Raw genomic sequence first — 21,787 nt, forward strand, 5'->3', positions numbered from 1 at the left:
TGGAGCAGCGACCGGGACGGCTCGGAAGAGTAGGGTGATTGGCTGGATACAATTGGGGAGAAAACAAAACAACACAGTGGCATAACGACCGAAACCAACAATCAGTTTCATATGCAAATTGCTGAGTTTCAATGGCCACGTGTGCTATTCACAGAGGATTGGGGAATAGTTGCAATCATGATTACAACCATTCCCCTGATCATTAGTTGGGGTCGTTATGCCGCTGTATTGTTCATAAGGGTGGGCATACCTGCAGTCAGCTGAGACTGAAGAGGCCACTTAGATGAGTGATGAAACGTTTCTCTCTAAACGCCGTGTCCAGGCGAACTGGTTCAGCCTTCTAGGATTTTCTTACCTGCATTACTGAGTATGCATTAAGACAAGTAGTTTACTTAATTAACCTTTTCCAAGGATTTGTAAAAACCAGACCAAATACAGGATATGAATAATTGAAAAATGTCTGTTGTATTGCATCAATATTCTCACAAGCAGTAGCTGACTTATTTATAATAATAATAATAATAATTATCATCATCATCATTACAGGGTTAGGGTTAGTTAGAGTTATCTGAAGCTAGAATATGTGTAACAGCGAAAGACAACAGTCGGAAACAGCGCTAATACGTGACATTGGCTCCGTGGGCTTAGAAACCGTCTGAATTGATGCTACTGTGTAAGAACTGAGCCCAAATAACCTCAATTCCAACTCGGTCTGCGACCAAACAAAAGTCAATTTCCAAAACACAAATTGCACAACAGATGAGGTCGTTTGATGGAATTCAGTTTAAAGCAGAGCTGAAATTCCTGTAGAATTTGTTTATCACATATTTCTCCAATTACACACAGTCGACCGCTGATACGGGGGCTCAAATTAGCCCCGACATAGAGGCATTTTTGCCCTTGCCGTTATGCAAAGCAGGGAATGCTTGCTGGAGATGCGATATTGCACACACTACAATAGGATCTGGTTCACGTTGTTGCAGTTACTCCTTTGTATACGCAGTATTTCTAAATGTTGACCCCTAGTTGCGAAAGTGACGCGGTGTCATGGGCCGGCGTTAATGTTTGAGCGACAGGGGTGTGCACAACAAAGTAAACGGTTTACCAAAAATAGAATTAGACTCTCACAAAAGTGATCAGCTCAGCATAAATGGGTCACCTCAAACTAATACAGACTCAGTGCAGTCAGGCACTTGGCTAGATTCTGCCTCTCCACGAGACAAAGACATGTCCAGTCCTCTTCTAGTACAGCGTGAGCTTTCTTCTGCTTCCGCCACAACTTTAATTGGGATCTTCGATAGCTGCCCACATCGTTCAAAAGCCAATTGTTCCCATTTGTACTTCCGCGACTTCAAGCCATTCACAGTGGGTTTGGCAGATATGAGACTGTCCTCGTAACAGCAGCTTGTAAGACCAGTCACCAACAAACTCTGCTGACATGCTGGCAGTGTGCTCTGCACTGAGAGATAATGTGCTGAACAGCCCGTCTACGCTTCATTGTACAGAACAGTCGGTGGTGGGCCGTCTTCTCCTTCCCAACCCTCCAAGCCTTCCCAAGCCTCTCGGCCCATTCCCTCCTCAGGGCTTTGGACGATAACCTTCTGATAATATCATCTGGGTAGATACTCTTGTGGAAGTCCACTGATATTCCTGCCCTTCAACGCCTGGTCCACAGTGTGAATGAAGGAGTCGATCATCCTCCTCATATCGGGAGTGAAGGGGTGGAAGGAGGGCCGCTGGGACCCCAAGCGCTTGAAATGTCCGTCCTGGTTGGTCTGAGCACACAGCAGCCTCTCCTCGGTCACGGTTACATTCAGGAAGGAGGTGATGCGGCGGAGTTGGGGAAAGAGAGCTTTCTGCAGCTCCTCGTAGTGCACCACCAGCAGACGACGCCCAAACTTCAGCCAGCTCAAAGCGTGGGATGCCCACCAGGGGGCGTAGCTGGCAACGAAATCCGGCCATTCTGCAACGAGGAGAGTAGCTATTAGGGTTGGAGAGGATTATCTTACTTTTCACAGAGGACGTTTCAAACAAGCAGATCAAGATCACACAAGATCAGAATAAATTCTGAATACATATATGACAGATGTATTGATTGACATGTCAACTATTTCTGTCCAGCAATCTCTTATGTGTCTCATTCATATTTTCCATTCATATGTCAACTACATTGAAGAACACATTTCAGGCAGAACATGCATCGTATCAAGACCCTTACAACACTTCCGCAGTTTCGAAGAAGTTCACGCAGGAACTGTTTTCTTAGACCGAACTACACCTACACCAAACTGCTGACAACAAGGTCTGCGGATCATAGCTTGAGGAACAGGGTCGTGATTTCTCGAAAGAGACACTGCTGTAGAGTTTTCCAAATGTATTCTTTTGGTGCTTTGAGCGACACAAGCCGAGTGCCGTCCAGTTACACTGTATTCAAGAGAAGCTGGCGTCTCCAAAACCCGGCAACTCACACCATCCATCCATCCATCCATCCATTATCTGAACCGCTTATCCTGCTGTCAGGGTCTCAGGGATGCTGGAGCCTATCCCAGCAGTCATTGGGCGGCAGGCGGGGAGACACCCTGGACAGGTCACCAGGTCTTCACACAGGGCCAACTTACACACATTCACACCTAGGGCCAATTTAGTACGGCCGAGTCACCTGACCTACATGTCTTTGGACTGTGGGAGGAAACCGGAGCCCCCGGAGGAAACCCACACAGACACGGGGAGAACATGTAAACTCCACACAGAGGACGACCCGGGACGACCCCCAAGGCTGGACTACCCCGGGGCTCGAACCCAGGACCTTCTTGCTGTGAGGCGACCGCGCTAACCCCTGCGCCACCGTGCCGCCAACTCACACCAAAATGATCAAAGTCTATAAATAACACTACAGGTAAGAGGAAAAACGTGTGTTTTTGATTCATGGGTGAACTTCCCCCTTTAATGGATTCCTTAATCATATTATGGATAATTTGTTGTAGCAGAAAGCGTCACAGATGTAGTCATTATCATCATAAACAAACCCCCGCTGTGTGTCATTGTTCTTTCACATCAGTATAAGGTTGGAGATGACGTCTAAAATAAGGTACTCTCTCCATCAGGCCAATACCTGTTCCTGCTTGGGTTTTACCTTTGCTCTTCCACTGTGCATCCGTGGCGTGGCCCAAGTGTCCAGCACACTTGCGGTTAAATTCAGCCATGAGGGACCGGTAAGGGTTCCGGATAAGCAAGATGGCGGCGTCAAACATCTCGATCTCTTTCTGGCCGCTCTCATGTGTCTTCACACAGATGCTGCGTCCACTTTTCCAGTAGTCCTTCTCTCCTTTGAAGCCTTTGGATGCATCCAGAATGGATGGATGGGTGGATGGATGGATGGACGGACGGACGGACGGATGCGTGGATGGATGGATAAGGGTCATTAGTAAGCCAATACATCGCACAACAGCCACTGAAACACGGGTTGAACACTGTGTCCTGCCTTTCCCACCTCTGTTGTACAGCGTCCCATCAAAGTAGAAGCTGCCAGTGTAGCAGCCCGTCACGAGTTCGATGAGGTGGCGTACCCAGGTGTTTCCTGCACCAGGAAAACTGGAGAGAGCCACCAGAGGGTCGGACCTCTGGGGCAAAAACATCCTCTCTTTGCATCTGGAGTCTACAGAGGGCGGAGACCGGAATTAGTCAGTTTACTTTGTAAAAGCTTTTACAATGGAGACCGCTTATAGTGACGCTATCTGCCAGGTTGTCATCACGAAGTCCAGCTTGCTTGTTTTTCCCTTTTCTTTTGTTGCTAGGTGACCATCTAATTGGCATGCAGACACTTATTAAATAAACAGAATGTAATGCGATCGACAACTTCTCCCTCTTACTGGATTTAGTCGACTAAGAGACAGCGGCCTACCGTCCGCTATTGTACTGTGATATATATATATAATATCTGCTGCGTCAAACAGGGATTTCAAAATGGACGGTAGGCTGCAGGAACATGGCCCAGGGTTGCCTAACGTGCATTTTTTTGACGACTGAAGACCTAAGCCTAAAGATGAATGTCTGCCTTTATGCCCCTTTAGGTGGTCCGGTTATTTCAGAGGTGGATTTGTGGATTACTGGAGCGGAGGTGGTGTCGTTCAACTTCACTGCGGTAAGCACAAATAAATAAATAAATAAATAAATAAATTTTTAGTACCAGATTTCCGGAGTTACTTTGGTTTCAAGAGAGCTTGAATGAAGGACCCAAAATGATCACTTTAGACGGAATGTTTGATCACCATACCGAAACAGCATTAGTATTGATCAGTATAATCAGCTGATCACTATAAGAGGTGCTGAATCTTCTCTTCCCCCCCCCCTTTCCTCCCCAATTGTACCCGGCCAATTACCCCACTCTTCCGAGCCATCCCGGTCACTGCTCCACCCCCTGCTGCCGACCCGGGGAGGGCTGCAGACTACCACATGCCTCCTCCCATACACGTGGAGTCGCCAGCCGCTTCTTTTCACCTGACAGTGAGGAGTTTCACCTGGGGGATGTAGCGTGTGGGAGGATCACGTTATTCCCCCCAGTTCCTCCCCCCCCCCCGAACAGGCGCCCTGACCGACCAGAGGAGGCGCCAGTGCAGCGACCAGGACACATACCCACATCCGGCTTCCCACCCGCAGACACGGCCAATTGTGTCTGTAGGGAAGCTGGAGGTAACACGGGGTTTCGAACCGGCGGCGATCCCCGTGTTGATAGGCAACGGAATAAAACACTACGGTACCCGGACACCCCCGCTTCCACTGAATCTAACATGGCGAACGTCTTCCACGAATTCACCTTTGTTTCGGTTAAAGGCACCGATGCGTATCAAATGACGGATTTTGCCACCAAAGCTAAAAAGCAAAAATAGCCGGCGTGTCTCACCCAGGACAGGTGTATGATACACCTGATAGTAGCCATCGTCGGTTGGTTCTGTGGATACGGCAGTACCGGTGAGGTTCCGGTCTCTGTTCCCCACACACGGCAGGTCCCGGGGTTGTTGGCTCAGGCTGAAAAGAGAGGATGTCCATGTACAGAAACAGTGGGGCTTCCTCAGCACAGCCAGCGGGAGCTCCTGCAAACCAGAATCACAAATCTAGTTCCGTCACTCTTCACGCTTATTACCCTATATCGGGGGAGTTGCACTTCATCAACGGGTGACAAATCCAGCAAAGTGAACCAAGAAGTCGGACTTTCACCCCGACTCTATCCTTCAATTTTGTTCACCGTTATGGCCGTTGCTCAAATCGTAGAGGGTCTCCATGCTCATTGCACAAGTTCATGAAGTGGCACTGCAGTGTGGAGTTGCAAAAAACTGAAGTACATGCATATACACTCTTTCAGATACACAAACATCTACTACTACTACTACTACTACTACTACTACTACTACTACTACTACTACTACTTTCGGCTGCTCCCGTTAGGGGTCGCCACAGCTGATCATCCGTTTCCATCTCTTCCTGTCCTCTGCATCTTCCTCTGTCACACCAGCCACCTGCATGTCCTCCCTCACCACATCCATACACCTCCTCTTTGGCCTTCCTCTTCTCCTCTTCCCTGGCAGCTCCATATTCAGCATCCTTCTCCCAATATACCCAGCATCTCTCCTCCACACATGTCCAAGCCATCTCAATCTTGCCTCTCTTGCTTTGTCTCCAAACCGTCCAACCTGAGCTGTCCCTCTAATATACTCGTTCCTAATCCTGTCCTCCTTCATCACTCCCAATGAAAATCTTAGCATCTTCATCTCTGCCACCTCCAGCTCCTCCGCCTCCTGTCTTTTTGTCAGTGCCGCTGTCTCCAAACCATATAACATAGCTGGTCTCACTACCATCTTGTAAACCTTCCCTTTAACTCTTGCTGGTACCCTTCTGTCACACATCACTCCTGACACGCTTCTCCACCCACTCCACCCTGCCTGCACTCTCTTCTTCACCTCTCTCCTGCACTCCCCGTTACTTTGGACAGTTGACCCCAAGTATTTAAACTCATACACCTTCATCACCTCCACTCCTTGCATCCTCACCATTCCACTGTCCTCCCTCTCATTCACGCATATGAATTCTGTCTTACTCCTACTGACTTTCATTCCTCTTCTCTCCAGTGCATACCTCCACCTCTCCAGGCTCTCCTCAGCCTGCTCCCCACTCTCACTACAGATCACATACACAAACATGAGGACAAAAAAAAAGAAGAAGCTTGCACACATGGTAGGAGTCAATCACACTGGAGGCACACTGTATGACATGCAATATTTATGCCAGCCATTTCAGTTTTCGGCAGAGACCCAGTTGAGATGCATCTGGCATGAAGAACCCATTTCTAAAGACCACCCTACTTCACATTAAAGACACATTAAAAATTTAAACAGTCAGCAGCCTTCAAGGAGATCTGTTTCCCAATGCAGGCAATAATCTGATCTCGGGGGAATGGAAACAGCGATGAAGATTTCTCTCTCGGGAGCAAAACACTCCCAGTTCTCTACAGAGATGTGTGAAACAAACTTCACAGAATATCAGAAGAGGAATACACTGATCTCCAATTTCGGAGAGCTATTTCAAACCTTATCTGTGCAGGTCTCGATGCAGGACTGTACGGTGAGGTTGGTTTGAACGGAGTAGATGGGGAAAGTGCCGACTGTGGCCTTTGGCATCTTATAGCAGCCGCTGTAGTGAACATTTCTGACTGGAAAGAGAAATACAAGTATTCACGAGGACGTCAAATATCACATAACTCCCAACTTCTCCTTAAAAAAAGGTCAGAAAATGACAAAGAAATAGACCAATAAGAACCATTCACGACATTTATGACATCACTTTAAGAAGAAAATAGCTAGGTCATTTTGAAATATTTTGCATATTTTAAATGATCAAAAAGTAAAGGTTTTTCTACCATATCAAATTCCACGTCCCAACACATAACAGTATTTGATGCTTCTTCTTTTTTTGGCTGCTCCCGTTAGGGGGCGCCACAGCTGATCATCCGTTTCCATCTCTTCCTGTCCTCTGCATCTCCCTCTGTCACGCCAGCCCCCTGCATGTCCTCCCTCACCACATCCATAGACCTCCTCTTTGGCCTTCTAATGGATGTGAATGCTGTGATGTGAGTCTCCCCCGTGTACATGTGTAGTCTGTCTTCCTGCCAGGTCTGTATGGTGTTGATGGTGGCGTGGCTCGGGCCCTAGGCTTTTCCAGGGGCGTCTGGACACTGCTTGGAATCCTCCTCATCGTATTCTTGATTCATCTTATAATTCCATTATACTTCCGTTATCCTCTTTCAGTGTTGCATTCTGTAAATTGTGTACACACAAGATCCATCGCACGTTGTCGGTCTTGGGGGCGAGATCTTTCCTCTCTTGCTCTTCCTGAGGTTTCTGCCTATTTTTTCTCCCTGTTGAAGGGTTGGTTTTTTTTTTTGTGGGAGTTGTTCCTTATCCAATGCGAGGGTCTAAGGACAGGATGTTGTATTGCTGAAAAGCCCACTGAGGCAAATTTGTAATTTGTGATATTGGGCTATACAAATAAAATGAACTTGACTTGACTTGCTTTGTCTCCAAACCGTCCAACCTGAGCTGTCCCTCTAATACCTTGTCCTTTTTCATCACTCCCAAAGAAAATCTTAGCATCTTCAACTCTGCCCCCTCCAGCGCCACCTCCTTTCTTTTCGTCAGTGCCACCGTCTCCAAACCATATAGCATAGCTGGTCTCACAACCATCTTGTAAACCTTCCCTTTAACTCTTGCTGGTACCCTTCTGTCAAAAATCACTCCTGACACTGTTCTCCACCCACTCCACCCTGCCTGCACTCTCTTCTTCACCTCTCCTCCGCACTCCCCATTACTTTGAACAGTTGACCCCAAGTATTTAAACTCATCCACCTTCATCACCTCTACTCCTTGCATCCTCATCATTCCGCTGTGCTCCCTCTCATCCACGCATATGTATTCTGTCTTGCTCCTACTGACTTTCATTCCTATTCTCTCCAGTGCATACCTCCACCTCCCCAGGCTCTCCTCAGCCTGCTCCCTACCCTCGCTACAGATCACAATGTCATCCGCGAACATCATAGTCCACGGAGACTCCTGCCTGATCTCGTCCGTCAACCTGTCCATCACCATCATTGGCATCAAATATACATCACAGTACTTGATGCCAATGTCAAATACTTCCACTCGCACATGATATGATTCCTTAACACTATCCATCAGCTCCCTATTCATTATTTGATCCGGCCAACAAGGAGTGTATAGGGCAGGAATATTTGTGCACATTTATGTTTCGTCTTTAGTACAACGCCACACCAGTTGATATCACTGATTAGCCCTCAAAGGTCTGGTTGATGACGCTTGAATCAGCAAAATTAGCACAGCCTTGGACTGGAAAGAAAACCCGCATACACACTGCTGTCCATGACACCTGACTGAGTACTCCTGATGTTAGCAAAACAGCTTCCCACGATTATTTCACAGCAGTGGTGGATCTAGAGATTTTTTCCTGGGGTGGCAAGACTGTGTCCCAGAGGTGGCAGCTGCCACCCCTGTTGCCCCCCTGTAGATCCGCGCCTGTGAGGGGGAGGGGGATTCTAAATCGGCGACTTCTGTTTGAGATGAGTTTGGTGCGGGTCTCATTGACCTTCACCGTGCATGTACATAAAATATACTTTAAAAACATATTATCTGATTTATAAATGGGGTGGCAACAAGACTGTGTCCTAGAGGTGGCAGCTGCCACCCCTTGCCACCCTGTAGATCCGCCCCTGTTTCACAGTACTGTAGCGAATTCGGGGGACAACGCAACCACAGGAACTGCCGCGGCCGGGAAGCGAACCCGCGTCGCCCGCACCGCAGGAGACATCGCTAACCGCTCGACTAAAGGCTCAGACCCGCCAGCCAGCGGCCGGCGTGTCTTCTTACGTCACAGTATGTTAGCTAATGAGTAGGAAGGCTTCAATTCTGATAAATTTAATTAATGATTTGCAGTAGCTACTACTTCAGCGTTATGCTGCGAAGGTTGCAAACACCACTTCGAAAATTTAGCAAATACGAAACGCGGTTAAAACTGTAATATTTGCTAGTAATATTTGATTTGCTAATGTCCCTTACGGCTTTCCGTAGCGCCACAACAAAGTCACGTGATGTACGTAACAACGTCAGTCGGAATCCGGTCGGTGAATAAACACCCAGCACGAGAGAAGTCGTCCTTGCTTTATTAATGTTATAAGTTAACATAGCCAGAGGGCACAGATCATTACATGGTGTCAGAGTAGCGGAGTTTAAATACCCAATATGGATTCGTACGGCGTTCCAGCTCCACGGATGGACTGGGAATCGGCGAACTTACCTGAAGCATGGAGACGATTTCGGCAAACAACGGAGCTAATGTTCACGGGCCCCCTGCGCGGGAAGAACGAAGAGGAGAAATGCAGCTACCTCCTGCTCTGGATAGGGGAAAAAGGGCGCGATGTGCACAACACTTGGACACTCAGCGGAGAACAAGCCAAGAAGCTAGAAACGTACTACGATAAGTACACTGAGTACATCACCCCCAAAGCAAACCCGATTTATGCCAGATATAAATTTCATGAAAAGATGCAGGGAGAGAGTGAATCCTTTGAACGATTTGTAACTGAGCTAAAGCTCCTAGTCAAAGACTGTGGCTACCCAAATGCCGACGAGATGGTCAGGGACCGCATCGTGTTTGCCACCAACTCACCCAGAGTGAGAGAAAAGCTACTTAGCCAGGGAGCTGAGCTAACGCTAGAAAAGGCCATAGATGTAGCCCGCTCACACGAGCTAGCAAAGCAACAGCTAAAGTCTATGGGCCAGGGCAGCACACATGAAACGGTGCACGCAATAGGCAGAAAGACTTACAAACCGAACGCACCCAAAGCAGCTAACGCTAACTTCAGACAAAGGGAGGGTAACGTTAGCACCGCCGCTAGGGCGTGTAGCTATTGTGGAGGGCTACACGGCGCTAAAGCCACTTGCCCAGCTAAGGGTAAACAATGCATTAAATGCAAGAAGCTCAATCATTTTGCTAAAGTATGCAAGTCTAGCTCCCAGGGACAGACAAAGTACTACCGCGGCACAGTACATGCCGTCGGAGAGAACCCAGAAGAGTACACCACTGACAGAGAGCAGGAAGAACTGTACTTCGACAACATTACAGTGGAGAGCACCGCTGTGGGAGAACAGACAGAGCTGTACATAGACTGCATCTCAATAGAGAACAACGGAAAAAGCAACGAGCAGGCTTACGTAGAGGTTGGAATTGGCACACCTCCACAGAAGGTAAAGTTTAAACTAGACACTGGGGCACAGGCCAATACTATTCCCACCAACCTGTTCCAGGCGCTGTTCAAAAATGTGACACTGAAACCAGCAATACCCAGACTCACTGAATATGGAGGAGGCGCGCTGAGCGTGAAAGGCACATGCAAACTCAAATGTAAGTACAGAGACAATGCAATTATGCTGGACTTTTACGTCATTGACACAAACGCCCCACCAGTCATGGCAATGAAAACATGCCGTGACCTAAACTTGGTAAAAATAGTGATGGCTGTGAGCGAGGAAAACAATGTCACATCACAGAGCATAATGGATGAGTATGCAGATGTTTTCCAAGGAATAGGAGAGTTCCCAGGCGAGTGCACCTTCCGCGTCACACCAGATGCAACGCCGGTCGTCTGCCCGCCACGCAGAATCCCCATCGCCCTACGCAGCAAACTGAGGGACGAGCTTGACAGCATGGAGAAAGGCGGCATAATCTGTAAGGTAACAGAACCCACAGAATGGGTGAACGCACTCGTCATTGTTGAGAAGCCAAAGACAGGCAAACTTAGAGTGTGTTTAGACCCCAGAGCTCTTAACAAAGTGATACAACGACCTCACTACCCCCTCCCCACGCTGGAGGACGCCACCACAAAGCTTGCTGGAGCTGAGTACTTTAGCGTGTTAGACGCGCGGTCAGGCTATTGGGCCATCAAACTGAGCACTGAATCCTCAATGTTGACGACATTTAACACAGTGTTTGGCAGGTATCGTTTCCTCAGACTGCCATTCGGAATCGTGTCCGCTCAAGACGAGTTCCAGAGACGCGTGGATGAAACATATGAAGGATTGGACGGTGTGACGGCCATAGTGGACGATATACTAGTGTTCGGCAAGACTAAAGAGGAACATGACCAGCGTCTCAGAGCGATGCTGAAGCGCACAAGGGAGCGAGGGGTGAGGCTCAACCCCGACAAGTGTCACATATGCGTGTCCGAGGTAAGCTACTTCGGCCACACGCTCTCACACGAAGGCATCAAACCAGACCCACACAAGGTGAAGGCGGTCAAGGACATGCAACCCCCACAGAACAAAGCAGAGCTGGAGACAGTCCTCGGCATGATCAACTACCTCGCCAGATTTGCTCCACACCTCTCACAGATAAACTCACCCCTCAGACAGCTTCTGAAACAGGACAGTGAGTTTGTGTGGGATGCAGTCCACGACAAGGCGTTCCAAGAGATGAAGAATCTCATTACACAGCACCCAGGTCCAGTACTCTCATATTTCGACCCGCAGAAAGAGCTGCGACTCCAAGTGGATGCATCCAAAAGTGGCCTTGGGGCTGTCATGCTCCAAGATGGCAAACCAATTGCCTATGCGTCCAAGTCACTCAACAGCACTGAAGAAAACTACGCACAGATAGAGAAGGAGCTCTACGCTGTGGTCTTCGGCTGCAAGAGGTTCCACGAGTACATGTATGGACGAAAAGTGATTGTGGAGTCAGACCACAAGCCTCTGGAGGCAATACTAAAAAAGCCACTGGCAGCAGCACCACCCCGGCTGCAACGGATGATCCTGGCGCTCCAAAAATACGACATCCAAATCATCCACCGCCCCGGTAAGGACATACCGGTGGCCGACACACTGTCACGCAAGTCAATAGAACACCACGACAGTGACCTACAGGAAGGGATGGAGGCCCAAGTGCACACAGTCCTCAGCAACATCCCTGTGAGCGACACAAGACTCACAGAAATCAAGCAGGAAACAGCGCAAGATCCACAGCTCACCGCACTCAGACGAGCCACACTCACTGGCTGGCCAGACACAAAGAAAAAGTGCCCGCCCAGCATCCAGGAATACTGGAACCACAGAGCAGAAATCTCAGAAATGGACGGTATCCTGTTCAAAGGTGAGAGAATCATTGTCCCCCAAAAGCTTCGCAAGGACATGATACAGCGCATCCATGCCAGCCACCTTGGCGTGGAAAAAAGCAAATGCCGAGCAAGAGACTTACTGTTCTGGCCTGGCATGGGGAAACAGATCGAGGATGCGGTAGCAGACTGCAGCATATGCCAAGAACGGCGCAGCGCAAATGCAAAGGAACCAATGAGGTCACACGCCATACCCGAGCGGCCGTGGCAAGTGATAGGCACAGACCTATTCACATGGAACTCACAGGACTTCATAGTCACTGTGGACTACTACTCCAGATTCTTCGAGCTAGAAAGACTTTACAGCTGCACCTCATCTGCCGTCATCATGAAGCTGAAAGCAGCAATGGCTCGACACGGAATCCCCGAGACTATCATCAGCGACAACGGTCCGTGCTACAGCTCTGGTGAGTTCCGCAACTTCTCACAGACATGGGGTTTCTCACACACCACCACAAGCCCCCACTACCCACAGAGCAACGGCCTCTCCGAGAAGACTGTCCAGACGGCCAAACGCATCCTGGACAAAGCCAAAGCTGAGAACAAAGACCCCTACATGAGCTTGCTGGAGTATCGCAACACACCGGTGGACAACCTGAAATCACCGGCACAGCTACTGATGAGTCGGAGGCTGCGGTCCATTCTCCCATCAACAGCAAAACACCTGCAGCCACAGATCGCCAGTCAGGAGGATGTTCACAAAAGGAGAGAGGTATGTCAACAGCGCCAGCAGGCATACTACAACCGAACAGCCAAACCTCTGCCCCACCTGCCCGCAGGCACACCAATCCGCTTCCGGCAGGAGGATGGATCCTGGAGACCTGCAACTGTGGAAAGACCAGCGAACACAGACAGGAGCTACCACATCCAAACCAAAGAAGGTCAGATCTACCAACGCAACCGTCAACACCTGCGACAAAGCAGAGTGAACACTCACACTACGCACACACACACTTCACAGCAGACTGTTACCAGCGCTAACAACAACACACAAGCCCATCAGCAAGAGCATGCTGAACCTCCAGACACGAACAATCAGCGACAACCAGACACACAGCCTGGTTACACCACGAGGTCAGGTCGCACGGTCAAACCAAGACAAATCCTTGACTTATGAATGTAAAAAAAAAAAAAAAAAAAAAAAAGATGAAATGTTATTACGGTGTCACATTTAGACAGGGAAGGAAATGTTTTACACTACTTTGTTGCAGTCCAGTTATATAAGAGTTCCATTTTCATATTCTTTCTTATTAAGATTGTATTCGTTTATAAACGTGCTCAACGTGGTCTGTATCTCTGCAGAGAAAGCAGCACTTTTCAGAAAAAGGGAGATGTAATATTTGCTAGTAATATTTGATTTGCTAATGTCCCTTACGGCTTTCCGTAGCGCCACAACAAAGTCACGTGATGTACGTAACAACGTCAGTCGGAATCCGGTCGGTGAATAAACACCCAGCACGAGAGAAGTCGTCCTTGCTTTATTAATGTTATAAGTTAACATAGCCAGAGGGCACAGAACATTACAAAAACGTTTTTCACTTCCGCTTCCGGTGTGGGAAGATGGCGGCGCGAACTCGCGTTTGCGGCGGCCTCAACCAGTGCCGTCCACGCAGTGTCTTTGTCCACGTCTGCGTCTTCGTTTGTCAGACCGCGATCCGACGGGAGGCGAAAGCGGGGCAGGCTAAGCTAACTGCTAGCATAACACCGAGGGCGGTCTGGTGGCGGCTTCGCCTGGCGTTGACTGTGTTTTTAGTGTGGTCGTGTGGAGCGTGGGGAGGTGTGTCGAAGGTGTCTGGCTGGGAGGGCTGGCGTTGGATCGGCTTGGGAGAGCCTGGTCTGCTGCGTCCGGCGGGCCCGGGGACCACGGCCCTGCCGGAGCTAAGCCGGAGGAAGAAACACCGAGGGCGGTCTGACAGGACGCGGAAGCGGGGCAGGCTAAGCTAACTGCTAGAATAACACCGAGGGCGGTCTGACAGGACGCGGAAGCGGGGCAGGCTAAGCTAACTGCTAGCCCGACAGTCGTCCTGCGTCCGTCCTCTTGGACAGTGATCCCCCCCCCCTTGATATGTGTGTTCTTGTAATTTTAGGATGTATGTTTTTTGTCTTTGTGCTGCACTGCTGTGGGCCGGGGGAAACGACTTTTCATGTCATTTCATGACAAAGTGTTCCTGATTCCTGATTAGTATTTCATCAACCGAGAATGAATTGAGTGCTCTGGATGATATCTGATGCTAACAGTTTTAGACTGATAAACTCTCTGTCTCTTCCCCAGGACAATTGACTCACATTTCCTGTGACCCGGAAGCTGCTCTTCGACCTTGTATATGGAGAGGCGCCCTACACCTCCACAGGGCGACCCCCGCTCACCGCGACACATCAGACTGCAGTCCTCCTCTGGAGCCCGCGGGCTGCTGATCCGGTTCCCACAGTGGCATTCAGCACCATATTCCAGACCTGCGAACTGGTACCCACTAACCACACACACACACACACACACACGCACATACACAAACAGCTTTTTAGCTGGAGTTCCCTGGCCTGGCCCGGGGCAATATACAACCTGAAGCTACTGGCTCTGGGCTAATCCATCTCATAGGACACCGGTTAACATTTAAAATTTAGATGTCCACTAAATTTGGCGTCCAAACCCTGGCACATTTGTTGGGATCTCGTCTGCAGCACACAACTTACACCCAAACCGAGCCGGAGAGAGGTCACCTCCCACCTGCACTTCACATATCAAGGGTATTATGACTCATCTCTCATCCTGTCTCTTTATCCTCCCGCCTTGGGAGAGACGGGGACCTAATCAAAACTGACCTTTTTACATGTCCTTTTGGCTCCCTCATAAATTGCCTGGATTGTTTCTTTTGCCCATTTCAATAAATGGGCCCCTTGGGGTAACAAGCTAGGACTCCTTTCCGTATGTGTGGTTGGAGGAGAGGACTTGGTGGACTTGAGACATGTAAACGCCGACTCTTCCGTCTGGCTGAGTCCTTTTTTCTTTTTTTTTGCCCTCTGGCATCTAACTTTCCTCTTTCAGTAGCGCCACTTCCTGACTGTTACAACATGAAAGGGAATAATGCATCCGTATTCTCTTCTCACTGAGATCGCTTTGCACAGCCCCCCCCCCCCGCCGCCGCCGCCAAGCTTATCCTAAGAGTGATTTACAATTGCAACTACTGGCACACAATTATTTTACAGTGATACATCAAGGTGCCCCCCTTGACCCGCTGTAATGAGAAAAACACATAAAACGACTGCAGAAAAGTAAATGTTCCACATTTCTTACAACCGAGTCATTAGCCATCGCCGCCTCGCGAGGCTTTTTTAACACATACGTCCCTTCCTTCTTCTTTCAGCTGTGGCAGCTCAGCCCTTCGGTCCTGCTCCTCTCCCTTCTCGCAACCCCCCACCCCCCCACCGCACCCCCTACCCCTCCATCTTTTACTGTCATCCAGCCACCTGCCTCTCTGTCGGAACACAAGAACCATTCATCCAGAAGACTGAGGTCCAAAGCGTTTACTCAAACAGCGGGCCCTCTGTGGTCCATTCGCGGGCCCTTGCTGTGAATGCATTACCTTTCTGAGCAGGTGTCGTGACACAGAGAGCTGGTCATTTTGCGCAGGTCATACAGCATGGTTCCCCCCAGGGCACGCCCATTGGCATCGTGCAGAAAGCAGCCAATGTAGGTTCCTTAGAAGAAGAAAAAGGGCCGCAGAGAGTTCAGCCGTTACTGCTGTGCTTTAAGCATCATTTGCTGTCAGTGTTTGTTTGAAGTGAATTTTTACACGTGTGAAGCTGAGCTGCATATGACGGAAAGAGGGCCGACAAATAGCGAGTCTGAGTTGAGTGGACAAGTTGGAGCCATCCCCTTTTTCTAGTGTTTTTTTTTGTTGCATGACCACCATGTTTTTCACTCGCCATTATCCAGACTGAGGAAGTTTATTGCCTAAAAATGGATACTAGCCACTTGTGGGACCCTTAAGTTGGTCTCACTGAGAATACATAGAACCCGAGTAATCCCCTGAATCTAGAAATCAACTGACTAACTAACGTGGATGTCTTTGCAAGCCTCGGCGATTGCTAGTTACAAGAGGTAGACAGCGGATGTCAGGGTTACGTCAGCTACAGATAACCACCAGGCGCCGCCTCCGTCTGTTAGATGTCCCATGAATGTACGGGAGCGCATTTGTGTGCAAGGAAAATGTCATGAATGAGGCCCTGGAATCTGAATCCGGTTTATAAGCCAAATATGTTTCCACATACAAAGAATTTGTCTCGGTTTGGCTCACACGGATCAGCATCGAACCGTGCACAATTACAACAACAGCCACAAGGCCAGGGGTAAGGGAGGTTAAACAACAGTAGTAAAGGTCTTTAGGGATTAGAGAACACTGTAAATAACAACATTATGTGCAGATAAACACTATTATGTACTGTAAACAGGGGCTGTTGACAGGGGTATAGATAGACACAGTGTTGCACTGAGATAATCTCGCTGAGAGTATTGTATTTACAAATTATATTATCAAAAAGGAATTCATGTTGCATTAGAAATATCTTAAAGGTTTCACGGACACAGTGTATTCGTCTTTATTTATTTATTTACGTCACTGCAATTCCCACTTCCATTAAAAAATGGTTTGAAATGGGGTGCCAGAGTTGCCTGCCAGTAGGATAGTGAGGATGCGGCAGCGAGATGCATCATCAAAATGGAAGCGAGCGATGGACCGTAAAATCTCTCTGAGCTCTAACAAGTCAAGCATCAGCATATCAAGTTCTCGATTCAATCAGTCTACAATATCCCCAGCCCATGCTGGGGAAAGGCTGACTCATCGTTCTCCCACTTGTTCCCCTGCAGACAACCGTCTGAGCTCGTCCTCCGCCGGTGACTGATAACCCTAAATAAGGCTTACAGTGATTGGGGCCGGAGCATAATGCCAAAGGCTTTAGCAAACATGATTCGCAGAAAGAGGCATTAACCGAAGTAAGTCTTGTAATCTAGAAAAGGAGGCTGTGTTCTTCATCAAGCCGCGGAACAGCCGTGGGTTACCGAGGAGAGGAGCGAGTCACATTTCCAAACTGCGCCCTGGCGACCACGTCTGAAACGCCAAACCGCGTGGCTGTGTGATTAAAGCTGGCTCTTAAACAGGCGTGCATGGGGGTCACCTCTGAGAGATCAGGCGTGATGACTCCCCCCCCCCCTCCCCCCATTTTTTCTCCCCAATTGAATGTTTGGCCAACTACCCCACTCTACCGAGCCACCCCGGTCGCTGCTCCACCCTCGCTGCCGATCCGGGGAGGGCTGCAGACTACCACGTGCCTCCTCCGATACATGTGGAGTCGCCAGCCGCTTCTTTTCACCTGACGGTGAGGAGTTTCACCAGGGGGACGTAGCGCGTGGGAGGATCACACTATTCCCCCCAGTTCCCCCTCCCCACCCTGAACAGGCACCCCGACCGACCAGAGGAGGCGCCAGTGCAGCGACCAGGACACATACCCACATCCGGCTTCCCACCTGCAGACACGGCCGATTGTGTCCGTAGGGACGCCTGACTAAGCTGGAGGTAACGCGGGCATTCGAACCGGCGATCCCCATGTTGGTAGGCAACAGAATAGACTGCCACGCCGCCCGGACGCCCAGAGCCATGGTGACTTCTATGAATGCCGAGTCAAGTTCCTGAGGCCATGTCAGGCCGAGCGCGTGCTAAACTCTAGAGAGCGTAGGCTTACATTAGTGACGGTAATGCCTGTTTTTATTTACTCATTGCTGAAAAATCAGAAAGACGTGAAGTTCAAAGATTCACGTTAGGTAGGAATTTGGGAAACGTACCACACGCTAGCAGCATTATCCAGTCTGGGAAGCACAAGGCGTGGCAGGTGACGTGGTTTAGCTTTTTAAAACCTTTTAAATATCTCAGTAATACTTCTAACACACATAAAACCATGATGTATACTGGCTGTGTGGATGTGTACCATATTTCAAAAAGCTATTATTGTAGTGTAGCGGTGTATTATGTTGCCTAGCAACACAGGGATCGCCAGTTCGAATCCCCGTGTTACCCCCCGGCTTGGTCGGCCGTCCCTACAGACACAATTAGCCGTGACTGCGGGCGGGGAGCCGGCTGTGGGTACGCGTCCTGGTCACTGCACTAGCGCCTCCTCTGGTCGGTCGGGGGGCCTGTTCAGGGTGGGGAGGGGGAACTGGGGGGAATAGCGTGATCCTCCCACGCGCTACGTCCCCCTGGTGAAACTCCTCACTGTCAGGTGAAAAGAAGCGGCTGGCGACTCCACATGTATGGAGGAGGCATGTGGTAGTCTGCAGCCCTCCCCGGATCGGCAGAGGGGGTGGAGCAGGCCAGGTACAATTGGGGAGAAAAGAAAAGGGGGGGGGGGACCCTATTATGGCGGCCTGTCCAGGGTGTCCCCCAGTGACTGCTGGGATAGGCTCCAGCATCCCCGGGTAAGCGGCTCGGCTAACGGAACGGGATGGATGGCTCTCATGAGGATGGGCTGAGGGGAACGTTTCCGCGGGTGCAGCTGAATATGAGTTGGCCTTCAGCAGCGTGTGCGCGCGCTGATCTGGAATCAGTTTTCCAATTTGAAAATAAATAGCACACAAACAGATTAGCGAAAGGACCGGCGCCGTGTAAGTGCAGCGGCGAAGCTAGCTGGTGATCCGGCGGCGGAGGAATTACATGAATCCTATCACATCGCACGTTTATAACGCCTCTTTTATTTTCCCTAAAAACCACTTTTTGTGCGCGCCTTATCGCTAGCCAATTTTGCGGGGGGGTGGGGGGGGTGGGGGATCAGTGAGCAACGCCTCTGATCCGTGAGAATTTCCACTCCCGGCGCACTCACACATAAACTGTCACATTAATATACGAGGAAACGGCGCCAAACGTCCTAAATTCATGACTGTTCATGAATGCGTAATGGGACCTGTTAAGGATGTGCAGCGTAAACTCGCTGGTAGGATGGCGTTACCGCCGGATCCGTGTCATTAAATTAAGGTGGGGGGGGGGGGGAGTGCTTCACAAAATATCCACTTGTGTGCATATGCCGCCTCATATTTCATTCACCAGGGGGGACCGACGTCTCAGTCGACAGACCTTCATCAGCACATTTCTGATTCACAAATCCGCCCCCCCCCGCCCCCCCCTTCCCGCGGCTGTGTTCCTGATACCAGGGCGGTTTAATGGCTGTAAGAGCCCTCCCCCGGTGTACGACTTTGCAGAGGCGTGTGTTTTATATCCGTCGTAACAAAGCCGCACATTGGCACCACAGTCTAATCAATTAATCGGCGGGCTTATTTTGCAGGCAGGGCCAAATAGCGCTCTCATCGACACAATAGGTAATTGCAGATCCGAGCGCCGATCGCGGACGACGGCGTCTCCGTGCCCTCCGAAAACGAACGGGTTCCCTGATACAGTGTGGGAGGGGGGGTCTCCACTGGTATGTAGATGAGCCTTTTATTTCCCCACCCCCTTTTCTCCCCGGTTGTACATGGCTAACCACCCCACTCTTCTGAGCCGTCCCGGTCGCCGCTCCACCCGGCGTTGCCAGATTTGAATAGCCCCAATCAGAGCCCTGAACCCACCATTTTTACCCCCCCCCCCCCAAGTAGCCCAATCTGGCAACACTGGCTCCACCCCCTCTCTACCGATCCGGGGGAGGGCTGCAGACTACCACACGCCTCCTCCGATACATGTGGGAGTCGCCAGCCGCTTCTTTTCACCTGACGGCGAGGAGTTTCGCCAGGGGGACGTATAGCGCGTGGGAGGATCACGCTGCCCCCCCCCCCCAGTTCCCCCTCCCCCCCTGAACAGGCGCCCCGACCGACCAGAGGAGAGGCGCTAGTGCAGCGACCAGGACACATACCCGCATCCGGCTTCCCACCTGCAGACACGGCCGATTGTGTCTGTAGGGACGCCCGACCGAGCCGGGGGTACTTCGAACCGGGATGCCCGTGTTGGTAGGCGACGGAATAGGCCGCTACGCTACCCGGACCCCCCCCCCCCCCCACCACCCGTAGGTGAGCTCTATGGACAAGTTTTAAAATCAAGTTTTGCATTTTTGATAAATGATACATGGAAGTTGTCTTGGAGTGGTATGGCCATCAAATTACACGCAGTATTACATTACGAGCTGCGCCATGCTTTTATTAGTTAAGCGGCAGCCACGAGATTTATGACCACCGCCGCTCTGTGTGTATAAAACGCTCCTACGATTTACTGGTATCTGGATGGTGCGACGGCCTCGAGTTTAAGGGGAGCTGTGACAATGACGGGCAATATCCTAATAGAGCACACAAATTAGCATTTCGGCCCTAAATCAAAATGGATCTCTCTCGTCCTCTTATTTCATCCATGCTCCATTTGCACAGCACTATCTTTGTCCCTCACCTTGTCCAGTCCCCGGTGGAAGAATGCTTTGTGAGATGGGGTTTATTTAGGACAGGCGGAGGAGTGGGTTGTCTGGGGACAATGCAGACGAGGTTTCTTTTCAGCATCCTAATCTAGAGCGATTTAACTGGCGATATTGATTGCTGGCATAAAGTAAACTACAGCCTGGTGAATTGCGGGTGGTCGAGTAGATAGCAGGGCAGATGCACAACCCTAAGAAAGAGAAGTGGCCTGGTCATTCTTCCTGCAAACCAGCACTAACTTGGTACTTAGATAATTACTTCCACTAATAAGTTGTTCGATCACATCGCCGGTACATTCTATGCATAATCATCTGTACTGTGCATTAACTCATTGCTGTGATGTGCAGTGCATTTTTATCATATTACTGTTGTATACCGTATGTTATGTCAATATACTGTTCATACTTTGGTATGTTACAGGTATAGTTTACTTTTTTCACTCTCCTGTCATATCCTGCACATTTGCTGGATACTGTCCTCACACTCATACCTGCACAGCTTGTATAAACTGTACTCTGTTCTTGCCCAGATAGCATCCGGATGGTGGGCCACTTCAGGCAGTGATGCGGCACTGATGGCCTTCTTCTGGCCCTTCTGACCCAAAATGATGTGAGCCTGAAGTGGCCCACATGTATAATAGCAAATATGGCACATATATGCCAAATCAAATGTAGGAAAAGATGCGGTGCTCTGGGCAACATGTGATCTGGATGTGACCCTGAAGTGGCCCGTGTGGTAAATGGTGAATATGGCCCAAATATCACAAACAAATATGGCCACCTTTGGCAAATATGTGGCACATGCGGCAATTGCTGTGGCTTGGTTCTGGCCCAGATCTGGCAAACAGGAGCGGACCGCCCAAGTGCCATCATTCCACGCGGTATGTGGGCCGGATGAAAGTGTCGGGTGTGGGACGGCTCCGGGCCACAGCAGTTTTGCTATCTAGGTGGAGAACATTTTATCATCTATTTTTCTCTTTGTTTGTTTGTTTGTCGACTCTTTCATGGCTGCTGTGGCGACTTCATTTCCCTTCTGGGGTAAATAAGATTCATCTTGTCTTGTCTCCTGAGTAGGAGACTGAGATGGGGGTTTTGCTCAAGTTGTTGCGAGTATAAAACAACTGCAAT

General features: G+C 49.7%; 1 protein-coding gene across 5 annotated transcripts in view; it reads right to left on the reverse strand.

Annotated features, from left to right (window-relative positions):
* Nucleotides 1-466: 466 nt before the first annotated feature.
* The window catches only part of wscd1b (WSC domain containing 1b), a 21,885-nt gene continuing 564 nt past the window's right edge, over nucleotides 467-21,787 (reverse strand). Inside the window, exons 1-7 of one of the 5 annotated variants that reach the window (XM_056284820.1) lie at nucleotides 15,808-15,919; nucleotides 14,513-14,697; nucleotides 6,582-6,703; nucleotides 4,901-5,090; nucleotides 3,491-3,655; nucleotides 3,134-3,334; nucleotides 467-1,963 (exon numbers count right to left, since the gene is read on the reverse strand). In XM_056284820.1, coding sequence (XP_056140795.1) covers nucleotides 1,611-1,963; nucleotides 3,134-3,334; nucleotides 3,491-3,655; nucleotides 4,901-5,090; nucleotides 6,582-6,703; nucleotides 14,513-14,697; nucleotides 15,808-15,866 — 1,275 coding nt within the window. In that variant the 5' untranslated portion in view covers nucleotides 15,867-15,919 and the 3' untranslated portion in view covers nucleotides 467-1,610. Of the gene's footprint in view, nucleotides 1,982-3,133; nucleotides 3,656-4,900; nucleotides 5,091-6,581; nucleotides 6,704-14,512; nucleotides 14,698-15,807; nucleotides 15,920-21,787 lie in introns of those variants that run through there. The other 4 variants (XM_056284819.1, XM_056284817.1, XM_056284815.1 and 1 more) reach the window with 4 other exon arrangements.

Source organism: Lampris incognitus, chromosome 8 (assembly GCF_029633865.1).
Source record: "Lampris incognitus isolate fLamInc1 chromosome 8, fLamInc1.hap2, whole genome shotgun sequence".
Taxonomy (NCBI): Eukaryota; Metazoa; Chordata; class Actinopteri; order Lampriformes; family Lampridae; genus Lampris; species Lampris incognitus.